General features: G+C 40.3%; 1 protein-coding gene and 1 pseudogene across 5 annotated transcripts in view; both read left to right on the top strand.

Moving 5' to 3' along the window:
* SPIRE1 (spire-type actin nucleation factor 1) overlaps nt 1-22,705 on the top strand; it is a 146,699-nt gene that overhangs the window by 45,098 nt on the left and 78,896 nt on the right. For all 5 annotated transcript variants that reach the window (XM_014540273.1, XM_014540275.1, XM_014540274.1 and 2 more), the window contains one exon: nt 2,102-2,136. In XM_014540273.1, the coding sequence (XP_014395759.1) occupies nt 2,102-2,136 (35 nt within the window). The remainder of the gene's footprint in view (nt 1-2,101; nt 2,137-22,705) is intronic.
* LOC102240434 lies at nt 8,896-11,944 on the top strand (annotated as a pseudogene).

Raw genomic sequence — 22,705 nt, 5'->3', positions numbered from 1 at the left:
GCATGGCTGCCGGCCACCATCTTGGCTGACAGTTAATTTGCATAAGGATATGCTGATTAGCCAATGGGAAGGGTAGCGGTTGTACGCTAATTACCATGTTTCTCTTTTATTAGTGTAGATCTATATTATAAAAACCCAGGGGCCCTAATGCCGTAATGACAAAAGACCGGTCACCAGGAGGCTGCATGTGCAGCGAGGCACGTGCGGGTGGGCGGAGACTTGACTCTGGGTCTCGGGGCACGGCGGGACTCTGGGGAGTCCCACGGCGCGGCGGGGTCTGGGGTCCCGGGTCTCGTGCGATTTCCCGCTGGTCTGGGTCTCGTGAGATTTCACGTGCTGGGTCACTAGTAAATATATATAATTATATATCAAATCCTGCCACATAAACCCATATATATTGAACTCATTTTATCTATTCATGTAATCTTTAATTATGACTTATATATCTTTTATTTCTGGTTTTGATTTCAGCCAACATTTCATATTAGGATCATTAGCTTATCAGAAACTGTGGGTTTCAACTTTATTTTTCATTTTATGAATTGGAAGGCATATAAAAACATTTTCTGATTTTTTTTATGGAATCATCGTAGACTCTAAGGTATATAAATTCTAGTTAAGCATTTAAAAAATCACAGGCTAATAGATCAACCATTGTGGGCTAGGTGCAGGGGTAGTAGGCTGGGAAGAGGTAAAAAGGAGGCTACTGTTGGTGGAAAGAAGGAAGTGGGGCTAAATGTATATTTGAACTTAATAGAACTTGAGAAGTGTAGACTGGGGAAATAAAAAATTTTAGGCCCCAATATAAATGTGTTAGCTAGTCTTTCTGTTAAAACTATTTAATAAATTATTCTCTTAAAATAGCTTTTTTATTTTAAAAGTATGTTTTAGTCACCCAAATTGACAGAAATATATGCTTGTATATGTTCTTTGATAGTTTGTCTCAGTGATGAAGAGAAAATATTAATGTTGGAGCAGCCAAATATGGTTCATTCTAGTTGTTCTTTAGGTTACCTTCTATTGAAAGAATTACTAGATTAATTATATGGTTTTACCTAATCTTATATTAAAGAAAAACAACCATGATATATTAAAGAAAATATGAGTTTGAAACATGTATGCTTTCATTGAAATGATCACTGTACCTTTAAACTGGTTTATGCTAAGTGAAATAAGCCAGTCAGAGAAAGACAAGTACCATATGATTTCACTCATACGTGGAATTTAATGAACAAAGTGAACTACCAAGCAATATAGAGCCAGACTCAGATAGAGAGCCAGGCAGACAGCTCTGTGGGTGGGGGTAGAGGGTGAGTGTTGAGGGAGTGGTTATAGGGATTAAGAAAAAAAGTGAGAGAACTAATGGACATGGATGACAGTGTGGTGATTGTGGTTGGGGGTGTGAGAGTGGAAGAGGGTATAGAGGGACTAAATGGTGATGGAAAAAATAAAATAAAATAAATATATTTTGGGAAAAGTCCAAGAGTCTTTTAAAGTACTTTAAAAGGCATTTCAATTTTTAAAGGCATTTCAAAAGTGTTTTAAAAGGTACCTTTTAAAAGTATTTTAAGGTAAAAGTCCAAGAGTCTTTTAAAGTACTTTAAAAGGCATTTCAATTTTTAAAGGCATTTCAAAAGTGTTTTAAAAGGTACCTTTTAAAAGTATTTTAAGGTAAAAGTCCAAGAGTCTTTTAAAGTACTTTAAAAGGCATTTCAATTTTTAAAGGCATTTCAAAAGTGTTTTAAAAGGTACCCTTTAAAAGTATTTTAAGATATTTTAGAAAGAAAGCAAGACTTTAAAATTATTTTGGGTTTACTTTCATTAATTTGTACATATGCATATTAAAGATGTGTATGTTCTTTAGATCTTATTACAAGTAAGCATATCCTTCCCATCTTTTTCTTTATTATTTTCTGATGGGCCTATGTAAACTTAAATCTCTAAGTAAGACCTTCTGAAATATTTGGTGATTCTAGCACCTTTTATTTGCATAGTTTCATAAATATAATGAAGCCATGGCCAGAGTAGCTGAAATATTTTTTTAATCAATGATAAAAAAGCTAAAATCCTCTGAAAGTAATTTTTTGTATTTTTATTACAGGTAAATTGGGATATTCACATTGTACAGAAACGGAGGTAAGAGAATGCTCAAATATTTCTTAGTAAAGCAGTTTTGCAGTCCTATATAATTTAGCTTTGAGTACTAACAGTGTCACTATGGGTTTTGGTCTGATAATAATGTGTTGAGAGCAGGTATATCTTTTACATTTAGGAAGAGTAAAATGTGAAGAACTCAATGATCTTGTCCATGGTTTTAAAATGTCAGGGTGTGATATAAAGATAAGCTTAATCATAGTTTAAGTTTTTTCTTGAGTTATTTGTGAAATTGAGTTAGCTAAGATTAAGAGCCCTTAATTTGAAATAGTTTGTGGTGTTTTTTTTCATAATCCAATCTTTGTGTGTCATAATAAAGGAATAATTTAAATGTGTTGGACTCCTATGGAGCTGCCTTGGTGTAGGGAAAAACAGGGATGTGGAAACAGTGTTTCTGTAAGATTAATAATGGATTAATTGCTTTGTTACTTGTATAAGTAGGATTTTTAATTATATATGTGTGTGTTAAATATAATTTAACATTCTAATTGTGAAATTTAAGGAATTTCCACGATTCCAGGTGCTCCTTGCAGGAATTTCAAGGATAACACTGAAATACGAGGGCAGCCTCCATGAGTTAGGGGTGTGTGTGTGTTCCTTTCAGGAACTGTTGCATCATTCTTACATGAGGAGTCTTAAAGTCTTGAGTTTATAGCAGTGCCTAATTTTACCAGTAAGGATTTAAGAAGCTACTTTTCTAACTTATAATACATCTACATGTTAAAGCACGTGTTAGTAAATTTTAACTGTTACTTTAAAATGCAAGGTTCCTAAGGGATTATATTGTATGATAAGGGAGCAAAAATAATTTACTATTTTTTGTATTTAAAAGTTATACAATTCATTTTTTGTATTTTCTTTTCAACTTTGAAAGTAGAGATAATTTTTTCTAAATTAGCTATAAAAATAGGCAAGAACTTAAAATTTTTATGTTGCAAGGATTTTTGATGTACTGTTCAATATGATATAAAGGAGAGGGATTTGATTTGAGCCAAAAGATATAAGTTCTGTCTATGGTTTCTGGTGTGTGTCTTTCTAGCTATGTAATTTTGAGCAAGTAATTTTTTTCTTAGAACTTTTGCTTTCGTATCTATAATATGTTAATGATAGTCCCTGTTAACCTCACGGGTTGTGAAATTTTAAAGAGGCAATATATGTGAAAATGTTTTGTAAACCCCAAAGACACTATTATATTTAGCCAGATGACACAAATATAGTCAGCATTTATCTGTATTTAGGTAATGAAATGTGAGGGTTTTACATACAAGGCAGAGTCATAAATCTTATTATTCTGTCTTATGGCAATGCAAGCCATAAAATCAACTTTTAACGTATTGTTTAGTACTTGCTTTGTATAGGATTATCATTTCATTTTATCTCCTAATTATCTCCTAACCCTTATCCTTTGATCTAAAACTTACTCCGGTAACCAAAAGAATTGGAATCTAAACAGAACTTTCTTCCAGGTTTTTAAAAATATTATAACTACTTAAAGAAGAAAAATCACAAGCAAATAAAAATTTCAATCTGATAATTCAGTTTACAAAATTGGTTCGGGGTATTTTTTTAAGGGTAAACAGTGGTGGTTACCTTTGAGGAGATTGGGATTTTGGATGGTGATTTACCTATATTGCTTGGATTAAAAAAAAAATGAGACTGATCTCACTTATATGTGGAATCTATTAAAGTAAATGAATGAACAAAATAGGTCCATAGTCATGGATACATGGAACAGAATGACAGATCTCAGAGGGGAAGAGAGGGGAGGGGGGCGGGAAGAGATTAACCAAAGAACATATATGCATATATGCATAGTCTATGGACATAGACAGTAGTATGGGGAAGGCCAGGGGTGGGGCGGAGGCTAAGTGGATGGGGGCAAAAGGGAGGAAAATGGGAGACATCTGTAATACTGTCAACAATCTACACTAATAAAAGAGAAACATGCAAATTGACTGTCCCTCCGCTATGCCCACCAGCCAATCAGAGTGATATGCAAATTAACCCAACAAAGATGGCGGTTAATTTGCATACACAGGCGCGGAGCGTAGAAGGAAGCCAAGCGTTGCAGAAGGGAGCAAAGCGGCGGAGAAGGGAATGGAGCTAAGGCAGCAGAGACGGGAGTGGAGCTGAGGCAGGGGACACGGGAGGGAGCGAGGCAGCAGACATGGGAGGGAGCGAGGCAGCAGAGACGGGAGGGAGCGAAGTGGCGGAGAAGGGAGGGAGCCGAGGCGGCGGAGACGGGAGGGAGCGAGGCAGCCATCTCTGCTTCACTTCGGCCTCAGGAAGCCCTATTCTTGCAGGAATCTTCCTGCAACAGGCCTCTAGTAAATAAAGAAAAAAGAAAAAAATTACACTGTCTCTGTATATACTTTAGTAATTACAGTAATAAAAAGGAGGGGCAGTAGAGCAAGTGGGAACTTTTTCAAGAAGTTTGGTGACTTAGAAGGAAGAGAGAGCTTAAGTAGGAAGTTTTGTTTTGTTTCATTTCTGTTTTTAGGTTAAGGAAGACAATATAAGTGATGGTGGTGGTGGTGGTAAGGGAACCAAGAAACAGTGACACTGGAGTCCAAATTAGAGAGTTGGTATTTGCTGAAACCAGACGTAGGACTACGTCTAGAAGATGACTAGACTAGAGCAGTGGTACTCGAAGGGCTGTGGGAAGGCTCTGGGGAGGCGGCTTCCTGACACCCATTCAATGTTAGGAGAAAAATATTTTTAAAGCAATACTAAGACATTCTTTGCCCTTTTACTTTCATGGTCTCAAGAGTGTACAATGGGGTTTTCAGGGGCTGCATGGATATGGGACTATGACTGATACCAGACTGCAGAAACAGATATGAGATTGAGCCAGCTTTTATCAAACATGACCTTTAAGAGTTTTGTAAAAATTTAAAACAATATCACCCTTCTCACTCTTTTTAAAAATAGTTTTTCCATAAAATGTTACTGATATTGTTTAACCTTATTTTTTTTAAATATATTTTTATTGATTTCAGAGAGGAAGGGAGAGGGAGAGGTAGAAACATCAATGATGAGAGAGATCATTGATTGGTTGCCTCCTGCATGCCCCCCACTGGGGATCGAGTCTGCAACCCATGCATGTGCCCTTGACCAGAATCGAACCTGGGACCCTTCAGTCCTCAGGCTGACACTCTATCCACTGAGCCAAACCAGCTAGGGCTAATCTTATTTTTAAATTATTTAATTTAAATAAAAAATTTCTCAGTTTCATTTCTAATACAGTAAATATTGATAGGTTATAGCTCACATAAACAAAGGCTCCTTGGACTCCTCAGTAATTTTTTAGAATGTAAAGGGATCCTAAAACTAAAATGTTTGAGAACTGTTGGGCTGGGAGATAGTAGAGGTGCTTATTCCCGAGAAACAGAATTGAGAGTTAAGAGAGGTAAAACCAGAGCAAAACCAGGAAGTTGAGGGAATCCTTGATGTAAGGATTTTAGCCAATCTTTTGTCAGTGAGAAGACAGGGTTATTTTTGAGAGTGAGGTTACACTGGATCAGAAAGGTGATTGCCAGAGCCTCTTTTTGCCCTTAAATTGTTTTTCTTTTGAGAAGAGATTCCTAGTTCTTTTGGTAAGTTAAAAGCCCCATCTTGCTGGTATAAAGTCCAGATTAAGAAAAAGGCTGCTAACAAGTTGTGTAGGTAAGTAGAAGTGAGTAAGATCTCCGATAGATGGAATAGTATTGCTAGTTCCACATGTAATACAGGCTCACCCCAGCCTTTCTGAATTGGAAAGGGTGTTATTGGGAAGAGGACGTGTGGTAGGAAAACAGAATCTCCTCATTTTTCTGGGTCTGTAGGACTCTCATCAAGGTATGTGGTTGAAATACATAACTTTAAGTTCTACTGTTTTTATAGTACATAAAAATTGCTATGATTTATTTTCTACTTTTGATTTTCTCTTTAATGTATCTCATACAAACCAGACAAAATTATGACTTTAGAGAAAGCAAGGAGGCCATATATAAGTATTTGGTCAACTTTTATGTGATCTTTTACCTCAAGATTACTTTAATGTTTCTTAAAATCAAGTACAGGTGACCCTTGAAAAACTTGGGGGTTAAGGGTGCTGATCCTTACACAGTCAAAAATCCATTATAATTTTTTGGGGGGATTAATCCTCACCTGAGGATATTTTTTTCCATTTATTTTTAGCGAGAGTAGAGAGGGAGAGGAAGAGAGAGAAACATTGATGTGAGAGAGACACATTGATTGGTTGCCTCATGAACGAACCCCCGACTGGGGCTCAGGATCAAACCTGCAACCCAAGTACATGCCCTTGACCGAGAATCGAACCCAAGACCCTTTGATACACAGGCCAGTGCTCTAATCAGTGAGCAACACAGGCTAGAGCAAGCATGTCAAACTCAAAGGCTAACATGGGCCAAATAAGGTTTAAGTTTATGTGGGCCGCAATAAAACAAAAGCTTTAGTTTTCATAGAACTGTAGGTTTATTTCAATAGAGACATGCTGAATACTAAGAGCTGAAATAATGAGTAATCGTTAATGAATATTCGTTGTGGGCTGCATGCGGGCCTGGGGCCACGAGTTTGACGTGCTTGGGCTAGAGCCATTATAATTTTTTACTCTACAATTGGCCCCTCATATCCACAGTTTTCTCATCCACAGATTCAACCAACTGTGAATCAAACAGTTATTTTGGGGCCACGAGTTTGACATGCTTGGGCTAGAGCCATTATAATTTTTTACTCTACAATTGGCCCCTCATATCCACAGTTTTCTCATCCACAGATTCAACCAACTGTGAATCAAAAACAGTTATTTTTCATCTGTGGTTGGCAAACCAAGGTTGGGAAATGTAGGTAGGTTTGAAGTTGGGAAAGCAAAAATACTGTTTTAAAAGACATGCACTTTTTTTTTTTTTTTTTGCTTTAATAGGTAATTTAATTTTTCCCTACACCTTTTTTTTCTTTCATTTTTTGAAGGTATAATTTATATACAGTAAAATTCAACCCCTTGAGTTACAATTGAGTTTTGACAAATACATTAAGTTGTGTTAACTAACCCCACAATCAAGTTCTGTCACCCCTCAAAATTCTTCCCATTTCCCTTGTAGTTAGTCCCTCCTCCCCCCAGCCCTTGGCAATCACTGATCCATATTTTGCCCCTTTTATTTAAACAGTGTATTACTGTCAGTTCTCCTCTGGGAGTGGCTCAGACTGATATTTATAAACTCTTGAGTGATTGACCTGTACTTGTGGGTACTTGTCTGCCAAAGAAGCAGTCCTGATCCATAGTATAGGGCAGTGATGGTGAACCTATGACACGCGTGTCAGAGGTGACACGCGAACTCATTTTTTTGGTTGATTTTTTGTTAAATGGCATTTATTTTTATTGGCATTTAAATATATAAAATAAATATCAAAAATATAAATCTTTGTTTTACTGTGGTTGCAGATATCAAAAAATTTCTATATGTGACACGGCACCAGAGTTAAGTTAGGGTTTTTCAAAATGCTGACACGCTGAGCTCAAAAGGTTCGCCATCACTGGTATAGGGGGAGCTTACATCCCCATTTTACAAGTTTTTTCTGCTGCCATTATTTAAATAGTTTTGTGGGTTAAAGTTAAAGAAAATTGCTAAGCACTTAAAAATACTAAAACATTTAGTATCACCACTAAATTCCATTTAGTATTTGAATTTTCAAGTATTTTAGTTGTGGCCTTTTCACTGTTGTTTTAGTTTTCTAAATTTCATCACATTCCTGTCTTCTATTAACCACCACTAATTATGAAGCACTCAGAGGCCCTTAACCTTTAGCAGGAAAGAAGGTTAAATGAATAACTAAAACAATCCTGCTGTTCCCCTTGGAGGATTAGTTGTATTTTAAGTGGAATAGGTTAAAATATTATATAAGGTTAACTTTTGTCAATACTTTCATCTTGATAGAGCTAGTTTGTAAAAATAATAGCATAGTAGAAATATTTAAGCTTTACTGAGGGAAATTATTAAAAACACTCATGTTTATCCCTGGCCAGTGTTGCTCAGTGGATAGAGCCTTGGCCTGCGCGCACAAAGGGTGGTGGGTTCGATTCCTGGCCAAGGGCAAGGTAACTTGGTTGCAGGGTTGTTCCCTGGCCACAGTCAGGGTGCGTTGTGTGCAGGAGGTAACCAATTAATGTGACTCTCTCACATTGATGTCTCTCTCTCTCTCTCTCTCTCTCTCTTCCTCTCTCCCTTCTGTCCCTTCCCTCCCTCCCTCTCTCATTAAAAATAAATGGAAAAATTATCCTCAGGTGAGGATTAACAAAAAAAAAATTAAAAATAAAAACACTCATGTTCACATTTTGGAAATAAACTTCACATATACTTTATATAAATACTTTGTTTTATTCCCACATGCATCTTTTTTAAAGTAAGTTTTTATTTTTCATTTATAGTAGATGTACAATATTATATTAGTTTCAGGTGTACAACCCAGTGATTAGACGTTTATACAACTTATGAAGTGATCACCCTGATAAATCTAGTACCCATCTGACACCATATATAGGTTATTATAATATTATTGGCTATGTTCTCTATGCTGTACTTTATATCCCTGTGACTATTCTATAACTACCAGTTTATACTTCTTTTTCACCTGTCAGTCCCCTTCCAATCTGGCAACTGTCAAAATGTTCTTTGTATCTATGAGTCTGTTTCTGTTTTGCTAATTTATCTTGTTTTTTATTTTAATTTATTATTTTTTATTGTGTATATGCCTCTTATCTGTGACTATTTAAACTCCTAGCATTATGTAGGCAGGGAATGTGTTTCTGTTAGATGTAAACTGGGCAAAGGAGTGAATATAGTCCATGAACTTTCAACCCCAGTGGTTAGTTGAATATAGGGTTCTGTACCATAGTAATTTGAGAAGTAGTTTGATTCTAAATTACTCAGAACTACTTAAGTCCTTTCAGTCCCTGCCTGCCAGCCCCTTCTATGCTGTGCCCTTTCTGGCCAGGCCTGGAGTGACACCACCACCATCATGCCAGCCATGTTCAAAGGTGATGGGATGTGGGAACTTGAAGTATTCATCTCTGACATCTGGAACTTTAAGAGAATCAACCAGGAACTGGCTATCATCTGCTCCAAATTCAAAGATGGCAAAGCCTTGAATGGCTACAGTAAGAAAAAAAAAAGTGTGTAAACTGCTCTTCATCTTCCTGCTGGGCCATGACTTTGATTTTGGTCACATGGAGGCCATGGACCTGCTTAGCTTTAACGAGTACACAGAGAAGCAGATAGGTTACCTGTTCATCTCATTGCTGGTGAACTCTAACTCCGATCTGATCTGGTTCATTAATAATGCCATCAAGAATGACCTGGCCAGCCACAACCCCATCTTTCCCTTGCATCCTGGTGGCTGGGGACAGCATAGACAGCCTGAATCAGAACTCAACCCTGTGCACAATCAGGCTGTACAAGTCCTTGCCCAACCTAGTGTGCATGGGCAAGTGGATGGCCCACATTATGCACCTGTTCAATGACCAGCACCTGGGTGTGCTCACAACTGCTGTCAGCCTCAGCACCTATCTCTATAAGAAGAACATGGATGACTTCCATACTTGCATCTCTCCGTATGTGTCCCACCTGAGCCAGATTGTCTCCTCAGCCTCCACTGACCTCCAGTACTACACACAGCTCTTGGTGAAGCTTCTGTGGCTGCTGTAGTGCTACTCCTGCCAGAGGATGTGGATGTGAAAGGGAGGCTGGTCGAGTGTCTGGAGAGAGTGCTCAGCTAGGCCCAGGAGCCACCCAAGTCCAAGAAGGTCTAGCACTCCAATGTCTAGAATGCCATCATTTTTGAGACCATCAGCCTCATTATCCACTATGACAGTGAACCCAACCTTCTGGTTCAGGCCTGCAATCAGCTGGGGCAGTTCTTACAGCACCGGGAGACCAACCTGTGCTACCTAGCCTGGAGAGCACGTGAACGCTGGCCAGCTCTGAAGTCTCCCACAAGGCAGTCAAGACCTGCATCAACACTGTCATCAATGCCTTCAAGATGGAGTGGGACTGGAAGAGCTTAATGGGGGAAAAAGGAGGATCTATGTAATACTTTCAACAATAAAGATTAAAAGAAAAAAAAGATGCTAATAATATGCTAGTTAAATTAACTCTAAAAAAAAAAAAAGATGGAATGGGACGGCAACATGCTACTGGGCACCTGACCTTCTCTACCCATGTGCCAAGCAGATCATGTCGGAGGTGTGGTACCTGGAGACAGCTAACTACGCCATCTGTGAAGAGATCATCCTGCAGGTGGCATCCTGGCCAAGAAATACACAGCAGACTGCAGCTGTTGTGGACACCATCCTCAACCTCATCTGCATCGCAGGTGACAATGAGTGAGGAGATGTGGTACTGCATGCTGCAGGTTATCAACCACGATGGTATTTAAGACTGTGTTTAAGTTGCTCCAGGCCACATCCTGTCACAAGAACATGGGGAATCTGATGGCTGGGGAGCCCCGCTCCAGCCCCCAGTGCAGTTCTCACTGCTGTATTCCAAGTTCCATCTGTTCAGTGTGGCGATGTGGGCCATGGTGCTGTCCACCTACTTCAAGTTCATCAACCTCTTCCTAGAGACCAACGCCACCATCCAGGGCATGCTGTGGGCCTCCCAGCTATGCAGTGCAGATATGGAGCTGCAGTAGCATGTGGTTGAATACTTCTTCCTCAGCTCAGTGTCCAGCATGTACATCCTGGTCACAGTGCTAGAGGAGATGCCACCCTTCCCCAAGTGTGAGTAGTTCATCCTGGCCAAGCTGAAACGCAAGAAGGGGCAGGGGACGGCTGGAGGGATCCAACCAGCAATAACATCAGTGGGGGTGTGGAGCCCACCTCCAGCACCTTGTCGATGCCTTCCCCCTCCCACGACCTTTTGGGGCTGTGGGCAGCCCCTGCCACAGCAGTAACCCAGGCTCCCTCCATTGTAGGCAACCTCCTGGTGGATGTCTTGTCTAGTGGCCTAGCCACTGAGCCCAGCCTGGGGCCCACCCCTGAGGAGGCCTTTTTTGGGACCTGAACCCCTGAGGACTTTGACCCACCCATCCCAGAGTTGATGAACTTCTGAATAAGTTCGTGTGCAAGAACAATGGGATCCTGTTTGAGAACCATCTGCTGCAGATTGGAGTCAAGTCGGAGTTCAGGCTGAACTTGGGCCACATGCATCTCTTCTATGGCAACAAGATCTTGGTACAGTTCCAGAACTTCATGCCCACTGTAATCCACTCTGGAGACCCCCAAACTCAGCTGGCTGTGCAGACCAAGCCATGCAGGTAGACGGAGGGGTACAGATGCTCAACATCGAGTGACTGTGGGACTTCCTGACACCCCTACTCCTGTCAGTGTGCTTCAGGGGTGGGGGAGCCCCTCAGTCCCTCACCCTGAAGCTCTTGGTGATCATCAACAAGTTCTTCCAGCCAACAGCGAAGGCAGTCTAGGACTTCCTCCAGCATTGGAAGCAGCTGAGCCTCCTCCAACAGGAGGCACAGAAAATCTTCAAAACCAACCACCCCACTGATGCTGATGTCACTAAGGCCAAGTTCCTGAGGTTTGGCTCTGCTCTCCTGGACAACGTGGACTCCAACCCTGAGAACTTCATGTGGCTGAAGTCATTCAGACTCAGCCCTGCAGCTGGGTTGTTTGCTCCAGCTGGAGCCCAGTTCCTAGGCTCAGATGTACCAGCTGACCCTGCGTAAAAGCAAGGAGCCTGTCTCTTGTCATGTGTGTGAGCTGCTGGCCTAGCAGTTCTGAGCACTGGACTCTGCCCCCGGGGATGTGGCCAGCACAAAGAAGCCCCTGGGACTGAGAGAGCTTTGTTGGATGGGGCAATGAGAGGACCTGTGCTGGTGATAGGTGTGTAGAGGATGTCTGGGACCTTCCTCTGGTCTTTTGTATTTTTATTTTTGTTCACCTGCTGCTGTTTACATTCTGGGGGGTAAGGGACAACCTGTCCCTCCCTTCTGCTCCCAAGCACAGAGGGGAGAGGGACCAGGGAAGCAGGTGCCTCTTCCCCTCCCACCCTACCCTGTTGTGGCCCCTCCTGCCCCTTCCCTGTCAATGGACTACAGGAAAAAAACTGTAGTATTATATAGCAGTTATAGTATAGTATTGGTTCTGCTCTTTTAGCAAAAGGCTTTGTCTGCTTTTAAACTTTAAGGGTTTATAAGTGGAATTGCATGTACTACATCTGATAAGGGCTTAATTTCCAAAATATATAAAGAACTTATACAACTCAACACCAGGAAGACAAACATTCCAATTTCAAAATGGGCAAAGGACCGGAATAGACACTTCTCCAAAGAGGATATACAGATGGCCAATAGACAAATGGAGAAATGCTCAATGTCATTAATCATCAGAGAGATGCAAATTAAAACTACAATGAGATATCACCTCACACCTGTCAGAATGGCTACCATCAATAAGTCAACAAACAAGTGCGGGTGAGGATGTGGAGAAAAGGGAACCCTAGTGCACTGTTGGGGTGAATGCAGACAGGTATAGGCATTGTGGAAAACAACAGTATGAATTTTCCTCAAAAAATTAAAAATGGAACTGCCTTTTGACCCAGTGATCCCACTTCTGGGAATATATCCTAAGAATCCTGAAATACCAATCAGAAAGAATATATGCATCCCTATGTTCATTGCAACATCTATAATAATAAAAGCGTAATATGCTAATTAGACTGGACAGCCGAGTGACCTTCTGGATGTCATTCTGGATGTCCTTTCAGACGAAGCTGCCGTGGTGGGGCAGAGGCAGTTAGGGGCGATCAGGTAGGCAGGCAGAGGGGTTAGGGGCAATCAGGCAGGTAGGCGAGTGGTTAGGGGCAATCAGGCAGGCAGGCAGAGGTGGTTAAGGGTGATCAGGCAGGCAGGCGAATGATTAGGGGCGATGAGGAAGGCAGGCAGAGTTTTTAGGGGCTATCAGGCAGGCAGGTAGGTGAGTGGTTAGGAGACAGCGTTCCCGGATTGTGAGAGGGATGTCCGACTGCCAGTTTAAGCCTGATCCTGCTGTGTGATCTGGCCTAAACTGGCAGTCGGACATCCCCCGAGGGGTCCCAGATTGCGAGAGGGTGCAGCCCAGGCTGAGGGACCCCCCTTCCCCCAGTGCACAAATTTCATGCACCGGGCCTCTAGTTATTTACAATTGCCAAAATCTGGAAACAGCCCAAGTGTCCATCAGGAGATGAGTGGATAAAAAAGCTATGCTACATTTACATAATGCAATACTACTTAGGTATAAAAAAAGAAGTAACTTCCATTTTGTGACATCATGGATGGATGTGGAAATTATTATGCTAAGCAAAATAGGCCAGTCAGATAAAGACAAATACCATATGATCTCACTTATATGTGGAATCTAATGAACAAAATAAACTGACGAACAAAATAGAACCAGAGGCATGGATACATGGAACAGACTGACAAATGTCAGAGGGGAGGGAGTAGGGCGACTGGATGAAAGGGGAAGAGATTAGCCAAAGAACATAAATGCATAGCCCATAGACATAGACATCAGTGCGGTGAAGGCCAGAGGGAGGGCCTGGGTGGAGGTGGGCAAAGGGGGGGAAATGGGGGACATTAGTAAAGTAATAGTGTCAACAATAAAAATAAAGTAAAAAAAAAAAAAGGGATTGGAAGCTCCATTTACTGCTGGTAATGACAGCATTTTCTCCTTGGTCAACAGGTAAAAGGAACAGGAAGGATGCTCACATTCTGCTTCCTGTCTTTTTGTAAATAAGCCTGAATTTACATGGCCATTCTAATGACATTAACTTATATGGTATGGAAATGGGTTTGTGTGTCCTCAGAGTAAATGTGCCTACCTTTGAGTTGCTGTTTTTTAGTGTCCATATTAGTAGAGGTTGGTAGTGAAACATTATTGATGTGATAAATAGGTAATCTCACTTAGATTTCATGTATCATCAGATACAGACTGAGGGCATTATGATAGTTATTTGGCACATTTTAAATTCATTTCTCCCTCCTCTTTGTCTCCCCGTCCTTCTCCCTTCTCTTCTATCTCTCTATCTCAGATAATATTTATTACCAAAAATGGCCTTTCTGTGTTAGTTATAGATGTCTTAAATAGAGGGGACATGGTGTGGCCATAGGATACAACATTTTTACAAGTAGTGTTCCTTTGTTACTATATTTGAAGATCAGTAGCAGTTTATAAATGTATATTTTTGGCAAAGGATTTTAGAATAACCAGAATTATCTGGGAGTAAATATTTTATTCTTTATTTTTATTGTTTGCATTTTATTGAATTTATTGGGGTGACACTGGTTAAAATTATACAGGTTTCAGGTGCACAATTCTACAGAACTAATAAATAAGTTTAACAAGGTTGCAGGATACAAAATCTTAATAGAAAAATCAATTATACTTCTAAATACTTGCAATGAACAATCCGAAAATGAAATTAGAAAAACAATTCCATTTATAATAGCATCAAAATTAATAAAATAGTTAACAATGAACTAAGTAAAAGAAGGGCAAAACTTACACTGAAAACTACAAAACACTGTTGAAAAAATTAAAGAAGATCTAACAAATGGGAAGATACCCTGTGTTGATGAATTGGAAGCTCAGTACTAAGATGCTAATACTACCCAAAACCACCTGCAGATTCAAGGCAATCCTTGTCAGAATCCCAGCTGGCTTCTTTGCAGAACTGACAAGCTGATTCTAAAATTCAGATGGAGATTCAAGGGACCCAGCAGAGCCTAAATAATCTTGAAAACGAAGAACAAAGTTGGAGGACTCACACTTTCAGATTCAAAAGACTGGGCACTGGCCTTAATTTAGTCTATACTTTGGACACAAATATTCCCTCTTTACTTTAGAGGCAACAGTACCTATTTCCTAATTATCTACTATCTCTGTTTCCTTAAAACTGTTATTTATATAAATTTTGGTTTATTAAACTTAGAGTTTTATTAATTTTTTTCTGCATAGTTAATAAAATTAGGTAGTTAATACCAAGGCAGTAAAAAGGAGCAGGACAATTATAATTTGCATTATTTGATACTTTTTTATTAAGATACTAGAAGCCCAGCATGTGAAATTGTGTGCCCCCCCCACCCGCACGCACCTGTCCACCAACGCGTGCCTCACCCACCTGCGCCTGTCTTTGGTCGTTATGGCGGTGTTAGGGCCCACAGGCCTTTTATAATATAGATTTTCAAATGTATTTTTCTATTACTGTTCTGTAGTTTATACAAGAAAGAAATTTAATAAATTAATAAAAAATGGATCAACAACTAGTATTTGTGAAATGGGCCTGGTGTCTCATGGTATGGGCCAGTAGGGTTGGCCTTTAATAACGACTGTCAGTATAGAAGTGGCTGCTGTTGGTTTTAAAGAGGTCATGGTTACCAGATCTGACTTTACCTTGAGAAGGAGAAGAGCAGAATGCTTTGAGGAAAGGAGTTGGCAAAAGAATTGAAGGAGATTGTGAAACCTCCTTAAAATTTCTATTAAAGAGCTTGTTAAGTTTTCTGTATTAAATTTCTTTGTTCTGGAAGGGACACTGGCCCTTTTAAGAATGGGAGATCTTTGCAACCCATGACAAGCTGTAAAAGGTTGCTAAGGAGATTCCTTTGAGAAGGAGTAGTATGTAAATGATCTGTTTTTGAACTCTGACTTCTAAAGGCAGGAAATGAAAGGAGGGAGGATGCTTTTATTTCATTCTAATATTTTAGGAAGCAAGCAAAAGCAAAAATCTTCTTTTTTCTTAAACACAGAAATCATGTTTTGGACAAAATTAATTTGTGTTGTGTTAACATTGTATTTTAAAATATTTTATTGAGTTATAGGACATTGAGAAACGTGCACAGATCAAGTTATAGCTTGATGAATTTTTACAGAGTTATAATGTTTTTAATGTCATTTAAATACACTCTACTTATTGTATGTGTCTTTGTAAAAATATTATAGAGTTTTATTTCAAGTGAAGATCAAAGTGATCATTTCAAAGCATTATGGAGATTTTCATTTAGTTTCTATTTTTGATTGAATGTTGTATTCCCCCACCTTCTTTCCCAGTCTCCTGCTTATTAAAACAAAATCAGGGAAAGGATTTCTTCCAGGGAGGAAGGAGCCGTTGTGATTAGAACTGGTTTAGTGCAGTGCTATCCAATAGAAACCTAATGGGAGTCACATGTCTAATTTACAATTTTCCAGTAGCCACATTAAAAAGTGAAAAGAAACAGGTGAAATAAATGTTATATTTTATTTAACCTAATATGCCTAAAACATTATCATGTCAGCACACAGTCAGTGTGAAAATTATTACTGAACTACTTTACACATTTTTTCATAGTAAGTCTTTCAAGTCTGGTATGTATGTTTTACTTCAGCTCCTCTGGACTAGCCACACTTCAGGTGCTTTGTAGCCACATTTGGTTAAAGGAGTAGGGAGAAGAAGAAATGGAAATGTTTAAGAAATGAGAAATTTGAAAGAGCCTGCAATGATTTTTTAAAAATTATGAAGCTTATTGGGGAGTCAGTAACAGCATGTTGGGTGGGGTGGAGTCTTATGGAATCACCAGGGGAGGGCAAACAGTGTGAGTCAGTTTGATGAAGACTCAGATATGGTGTCCACCTGCCGGCTCTGTGCGGGGAGGGCTCATCAAATGAGCAATGAGCTCGGCCAGCACTTCTTCTGGGAGAAAGTTGCCCCTCACCCCTACTTCTCCCCCTGATGTCCGCCAATTCAGTTCCTTCCCACATGTCTCTGATGCCCTTCAAGCTGCTGCCCCAGTGCTGGAGCTCAGAGGGGGTGAGTCTGGGTAAATCTGTGCGTGAGCCCTTTAAGAATACTCCAGCAGCCCCCCATCTCACTCAGGCTCAACCCCCACTGGTTTTTACAGCCAGAAATTATGGGATCTTCTCTTCCTGGCACTGGAACCCCAGGCTGGGGGCCTGCTGTGGGGCTGGGACCCCTCACTCCTCAGGGGGGACCTCTGCAGCGGAGACAGCCCTCCCGATTTTTATCCACCACAGGTGCCTGTGGGACCAGCACATTTGGTTTCTCCACCCCTCCTGCCAGTCTCCATGTGGCTTCTTAGCTGATTCCCTAGTTGTAGGACTTCCATTTATCCAGATTTCAGGCAGTTCTGAATGATGGTTCTGTAGTTTAGTTATAATTTTGATGTGGTTGTGGGAGGAGGCGAGCATGCATCACATTTATCTATGTTGCCATCTTGACTGGAAGTTCTATAATTTGTTATATTGGGCCCCAGTTTCCTGTCTGTAAACTAAACATGTTACCACCTGCCCCTGAAGTGGTTGTAAGGATTAGAGAGATCAGGTGTGAAAAGTGACTAAAATAGCAAGCAGTTCCTGGGATGGCTGATGCTATTACTTTTGTCATCACCTGAATGTAAAATTTTGTTAACAGGAATTCAGATATCAGAGTATATATTTATATTTTCCTATGCAAATATAGGAGTATAGATTGTAATTAACTTTAGAGAGCAATTGAGCAATACTGTATATACTAGAGGCCCGGTGCATGACATCCGTGTACTGGGGGAGGGTCCCTCAGCCCAGCCTGCACCCTCTTACAATCAGACATCCCTCTCCCAGTCTGGGGCTCTAGCAGTCCGGGACCCCTTGCTCCTTACTGCCCACCTGCAGCGGAGGCGGGAGAGGCTCCCGCCACCACCGCTGTGCTCACCAGCCATGAGCCCAGCTTCTAGCTAGTAGCGCTCTCCCTGTGCAAGTGCACTGACCACCAGGGGGCAGCTCCTGTGTTGAGCGTCTGCCCCCTGTTGGTCAGTGTGCATCATAGTGACTGGTTGTTCCGCTGTTTGGTAGATTTGCATATTAGCCTTTTATTATATAAGATTATTATATAGGACTAGAGGCCCAGGGCACAAATTCGTGCACGGGTGCTGGCCGGCCAGCCCGTCCCCAATTGGGGCAGATTGGGGCTGGGCCTGTCGGGAGGAGGAGATGGCGGGTGATTGCCAGCGGGCCCCGCCCCCGATTGAGGTTGGGGGCCGATTGGGGGTGGGGCTGGCCATGGGGAGGGGTGGTGAGCCTGCCTGCCTGATCGCCTGTAACCACTCTGCCTGCCGGCCTGATCACCCCTAACCGCCTCTGCCTGCCTGCCTGATTGCCCCTAACCACCCTCCCCCTGCTGGCCTGGTTGCCCCTTACTGCCCTCCCCTGCCGGCCTGATCGCCCCTAACTACCCCTGTGTTGGCCCCTGCCACCGTGGCTTTGTCCGGAAGGACGTCCGGATGGATATCCGGAACATGTCTGGTCTAATTAGCATATTACCCTTTTATTAGTATAGATATCACACATCTAAGGGCATGGGCTTAATTCATTAACTTTACCTGTAGGACCATTTCCAAAGAAAATAAGAATAAGCACACAAATATAGTTAGAAGATATTTATTTGCAGCACTTCTTATAAGAGAGAAAAACTAGAATCTGTCTAAATGTCTAACTGATGTGCAACACTTAGACTCTGCATTATTAAAAGCAAATGAGTAGAATGTAATTGTTTATGTGAAGAGATATGGCCCATTAGTATAAAACAGGTTATAAAATATGTAGTAAGTACCGAATGATCCAGTTTTTCTAAAAATATATTCAAAGGACAAATATAGTAAACTGTTAACTGATTGCCTCTGGGATTCTATATATGCCAATTTTCTTTTGATTGCTTGTATTTTCTGAGATTTATAATGAATATGTTTTGCTTTTGTAATAAAAATAAAAAAAGAGAGACATCATGGGTTTGTGTCTGGGGGTGGAAGGTCCTGTGAAGTGAAAAACTAAAGATGGAAACATACATTTTGCCTTCTTATAAGTCAGGAGTAACTGTAGCAATTTGCTCAGTTTTGCTGTCCAATCTCTAGTCCAGTCCCATGACTAAGCCAGGTGACGGGCAGGGGAGGCAGAGCCTTGCGTGTTGCCTTGGGGGCCTGGCTACAAGTCAAGAACTAGAGTTAGTTGATTCCCATTACATTCTGTCTCTTTAGGGATTTTGATGATTTTCAGCTACAAGGGAAAATCAAAATAGGGCTGAGGTGGAAAGCATCGATCGAAGGCAACGCAACAGAAGAAAATGTAAGATATAAGGGAAAGTTAGCAGTTACAGGCCAGTCTAAAAAGATAAACTGCACTGCCATTTCTGCTAAAGCCTTTTCATGAATATTGTTGAATTGGCACAATCCAATTTTGAGAAACAGGACCTTGTGATTGTCACAAGTTATTCAAGCAATTAGAAACCAGGAAATGTACTCTGATGTAAACCAGTTCATGAGTCACCGTTAAACAAGTACGATAAGGAAGCTTTCAGATCCAGTGCTATTCTTGTATCAGATGACTTCTCAGATAATTGAAATATTTTCCAAAATTTGTTTATTTACCTTGAGTTAAGTTAAAAATGAGTTGCATGTCCTAACAAAATTGTTTTTTATTCCATTGTTTAGCAGATGTAAGAGTAAATCAGATTTTTAATTATGTATATAGTACTAATAAAAGAGAACATTAGCATTTTTAATTGTAAAAGTCAGGTAACCAAAGGGAAAAAATAATTTACTGGTTATAGTAAGGTGAGCCCTCCTGGAAACAAGCTAGACCAGGGGCATAGCCCTGAGCTATGAAGGCACATAGACACCTTCTCCCCTCTCCTCCCTCTCCTCTCCCTCCACTCCTCCCTCTCTCCTTCTCTTCCTCCTTACCTCTCATTCTTCCTTCCACTCTCTTTCCTTTTTTCCTTCTTTCTACAAAGAAAACACCTGCCCTATGCCAGGCACTTTTCTAGTCACTGGAGGTATAACAATGGACAAAACAGATAAAAACTGCTTGCATGGATTTATATTCTATTAGTTATAGACAATATACAAATAAATTTATATAAAATATTAAGTGCTATGAAGAAAAATAAAGGATGGCAAAAGATAGATTACACTGGAGTAATCTGACAGAACTACTTCGTGAATATTCATTTTGTGTTCTTACATAACAATGTTGAGAAAGTTATTCACATAAATGTAGCAGCTGTAATAATTACACATTTATTTTGCTCTTAAACGTGAAAGAAGTCTTTCCTATACTATTGGCAGATAAATTTTCACTTTTTTTTTCTAATATGTTAAAAAAGAAATATGTTTGTCTTTACCTGAAAATTTTGGGATGGTTCAGTGTGAAGGATATTATTTTATTGTTTTCTAAGATGATAGCTAATGATTCTTCTACTTGTCTTTACTGACTTGAAATGGAAAGTTTGTTACCTACTATATTTTTATACTATGGTTAATTTATGGACTTATTTTTGTTATTGTATTAACCTTACTTTAAGTGGTATCTATTTACAAATCCTCCTATATTATAAAACCCTAATATGCAAATCGACTGACAGTGGAATAATCAGTCGCTATGATGTGCACTGACCGCCAGGGGGCAGACACTCAGCGCAGGAGCTGCCCCCTGGTGGTCAGTGCGCTCCCACAGGGGGAGCGCCACTCAGCCAGAAGCCGGGCTCACAGCTGGCAAGCTCAGTGGCAGTGGCAGGAGCCTCTTCCGCCTCCGTTGCAGGTGGGTGGTAAGGAGCGAGAGGTCCCAGACTGCTAGAGCCCCGGATTGCGAGAGGAATGCCTGACTGCTGGATCGGGCCTAAGCCGGCAGGCGGACATCCCCCAAGGGGTCCCGGACTGCGAGAGGGTGCAGGCCGGGCTGAGGGACACCCCCCCCCAGGTGCACAAATTTTGTGCACCGGGCCTCTGGGAAATTATAACTTATACTAAATAATTGCATTTGAAAAGTTTAGTCTATGACTTAAACTTTTGCTAAATTGGCAGTTAATTTGACTTGATGAAGTTTTATTGTTATTTGGAAAACCAAATTATGTAAACAGTGATTTATATTACGAAGATATGTTGGAACAGATAGAGCCTGAAAGCAAGTGGTGATAGAAGTACACTTCTGTATGGCCATTAAAATGTAATTTGGATTTTATATGTTCTCTAAAGGACTTTATAGGCAGAATTAAAAATACTGCTTTTAATAAAGAACCAGGCATTTGGGCAGTGTTCTTTTTTTAAAATCCTCACCCCAGGATATGTTTTTATTGCTTTTAGAGAGAGAGAGGAAGGGGGTGGGGGTGAGAGAGAGAAAAACATTGATGTCTGAGAAAAATATTGATCGATTGCTTCCTGTACATACCCTGACGGGGATCGAACCTGAAACATATGTATGTGCCCTGACCAGGAATCAAAACCAAAACCTTTTTGTGTACAAGATGATGTTCCAACCAGGGCTGGGGAGTATTCTTTTATATTTATTTACTTTTTTTTTAATTTTAAAAGATGATATAATATCAAATGTTAGAGAAGTATTTCAAAAGTTGATAGAAGATAGTAATAGTATATAAATTAACATGACAAAATTATTTTACCTAAAACATCATTCACAACTATAGAAATGGCTGTTGCATAGCTGTCGAAATAGTTTTTTAGATCTTTTGATGGGGAGTATTCTTGAAGGAATTATTGTTTCTAACATAATTTGAAAGGAATTTTAGGTTTGAGGTACCTTATAATCATTATACCATTTCTAATTTAGTTTAAAAAGTAAATGTGTATTTAGGAGGATATAATTATAACATGAATATAAGAAAAATATGTTAGGAGCAAATGATATACACATTACTTTGTTTTCTTATTTAATGTCATATATTTCAAAAACTTTAAATGTCAAAGATAATATATACCCTTTAGTTTGGTGACTCAAACTAATCTCTAGTGTAAAAATCCAAAGTATGTGAAATCTCTGCCGCCTCTGCACTGCATCACTGGCCAGTACAGTTCTGGCCGGCTTCTCACCCACATCTCCAGTGTTGTTCAGTCCCTCACTGGTTGTGAGTGGATGGCGGTCAGCTGGGGGCAGGGAAGGGGGCCTACACATGGAGCTATGCAGTCATGTGGTCATCTGTGCCATTTGAGTCAACTCTTCTTCCTCCAGCCTGCATATTTAATGATGCCCTCTAGAAAGTGGACCAAAGAAATTAGGCAGCCGTTTCAGACAGGTGGGCTGATTTAAAAAAAATTAGTAGAGACCATATTTACTCTGCTTTTTGAATACTCTTAGTGCAAGAAGAAGCTAGGTGTTGAAATTGTTAGTATTTAATTCTCAGCAAATTATTATGTGCAGTTTCCTTTTCTTCTTCCCAAACATTCCTTAAAGCTCTTGAATTATTGGAGGCCCTAAGATGAAACCATTCATTTGGCAAATGTTCAAAAGTACCAGGCACAGATACAGAGATAACCATACAGTTTCCCCTTAGTTTTGGCACCAGTTGGACATAGGAAAGCTGTTCTGGCTCTTACCTGTTTGGGTGAGTCTTCAATGTCTATCCGTAGGGCTTGAAGCAGTACCAGCTCACCCCCTCTCCCACCACAGATAACTCTTTTTTTTTTTAAATTAAATCTTTATTGTTCAGATTATTACAGTTGTTCCTCTTTTTTTCCCCCATAACTC

This window comes from Myotis brandtii, unplaced genomic scaffold (genome assembly GCF_000412655.1).
Source record: "Myotis brandtii unplaced genomic scaffold, ASM41265v1 scaffold240, whole genome shotgun sequence".
Lineage (NCBI taxonomy): Eukaryota > Metazoa > Chordata > Mammalia > Chiroptera > Vespertilionidae > Myotis > Myotis brandtii.
The sequence above is the reverse complement of the archived record's forward strand: the minus strand, read 5'-3'. Positions and strand labels throughout refer to the sequence as shown.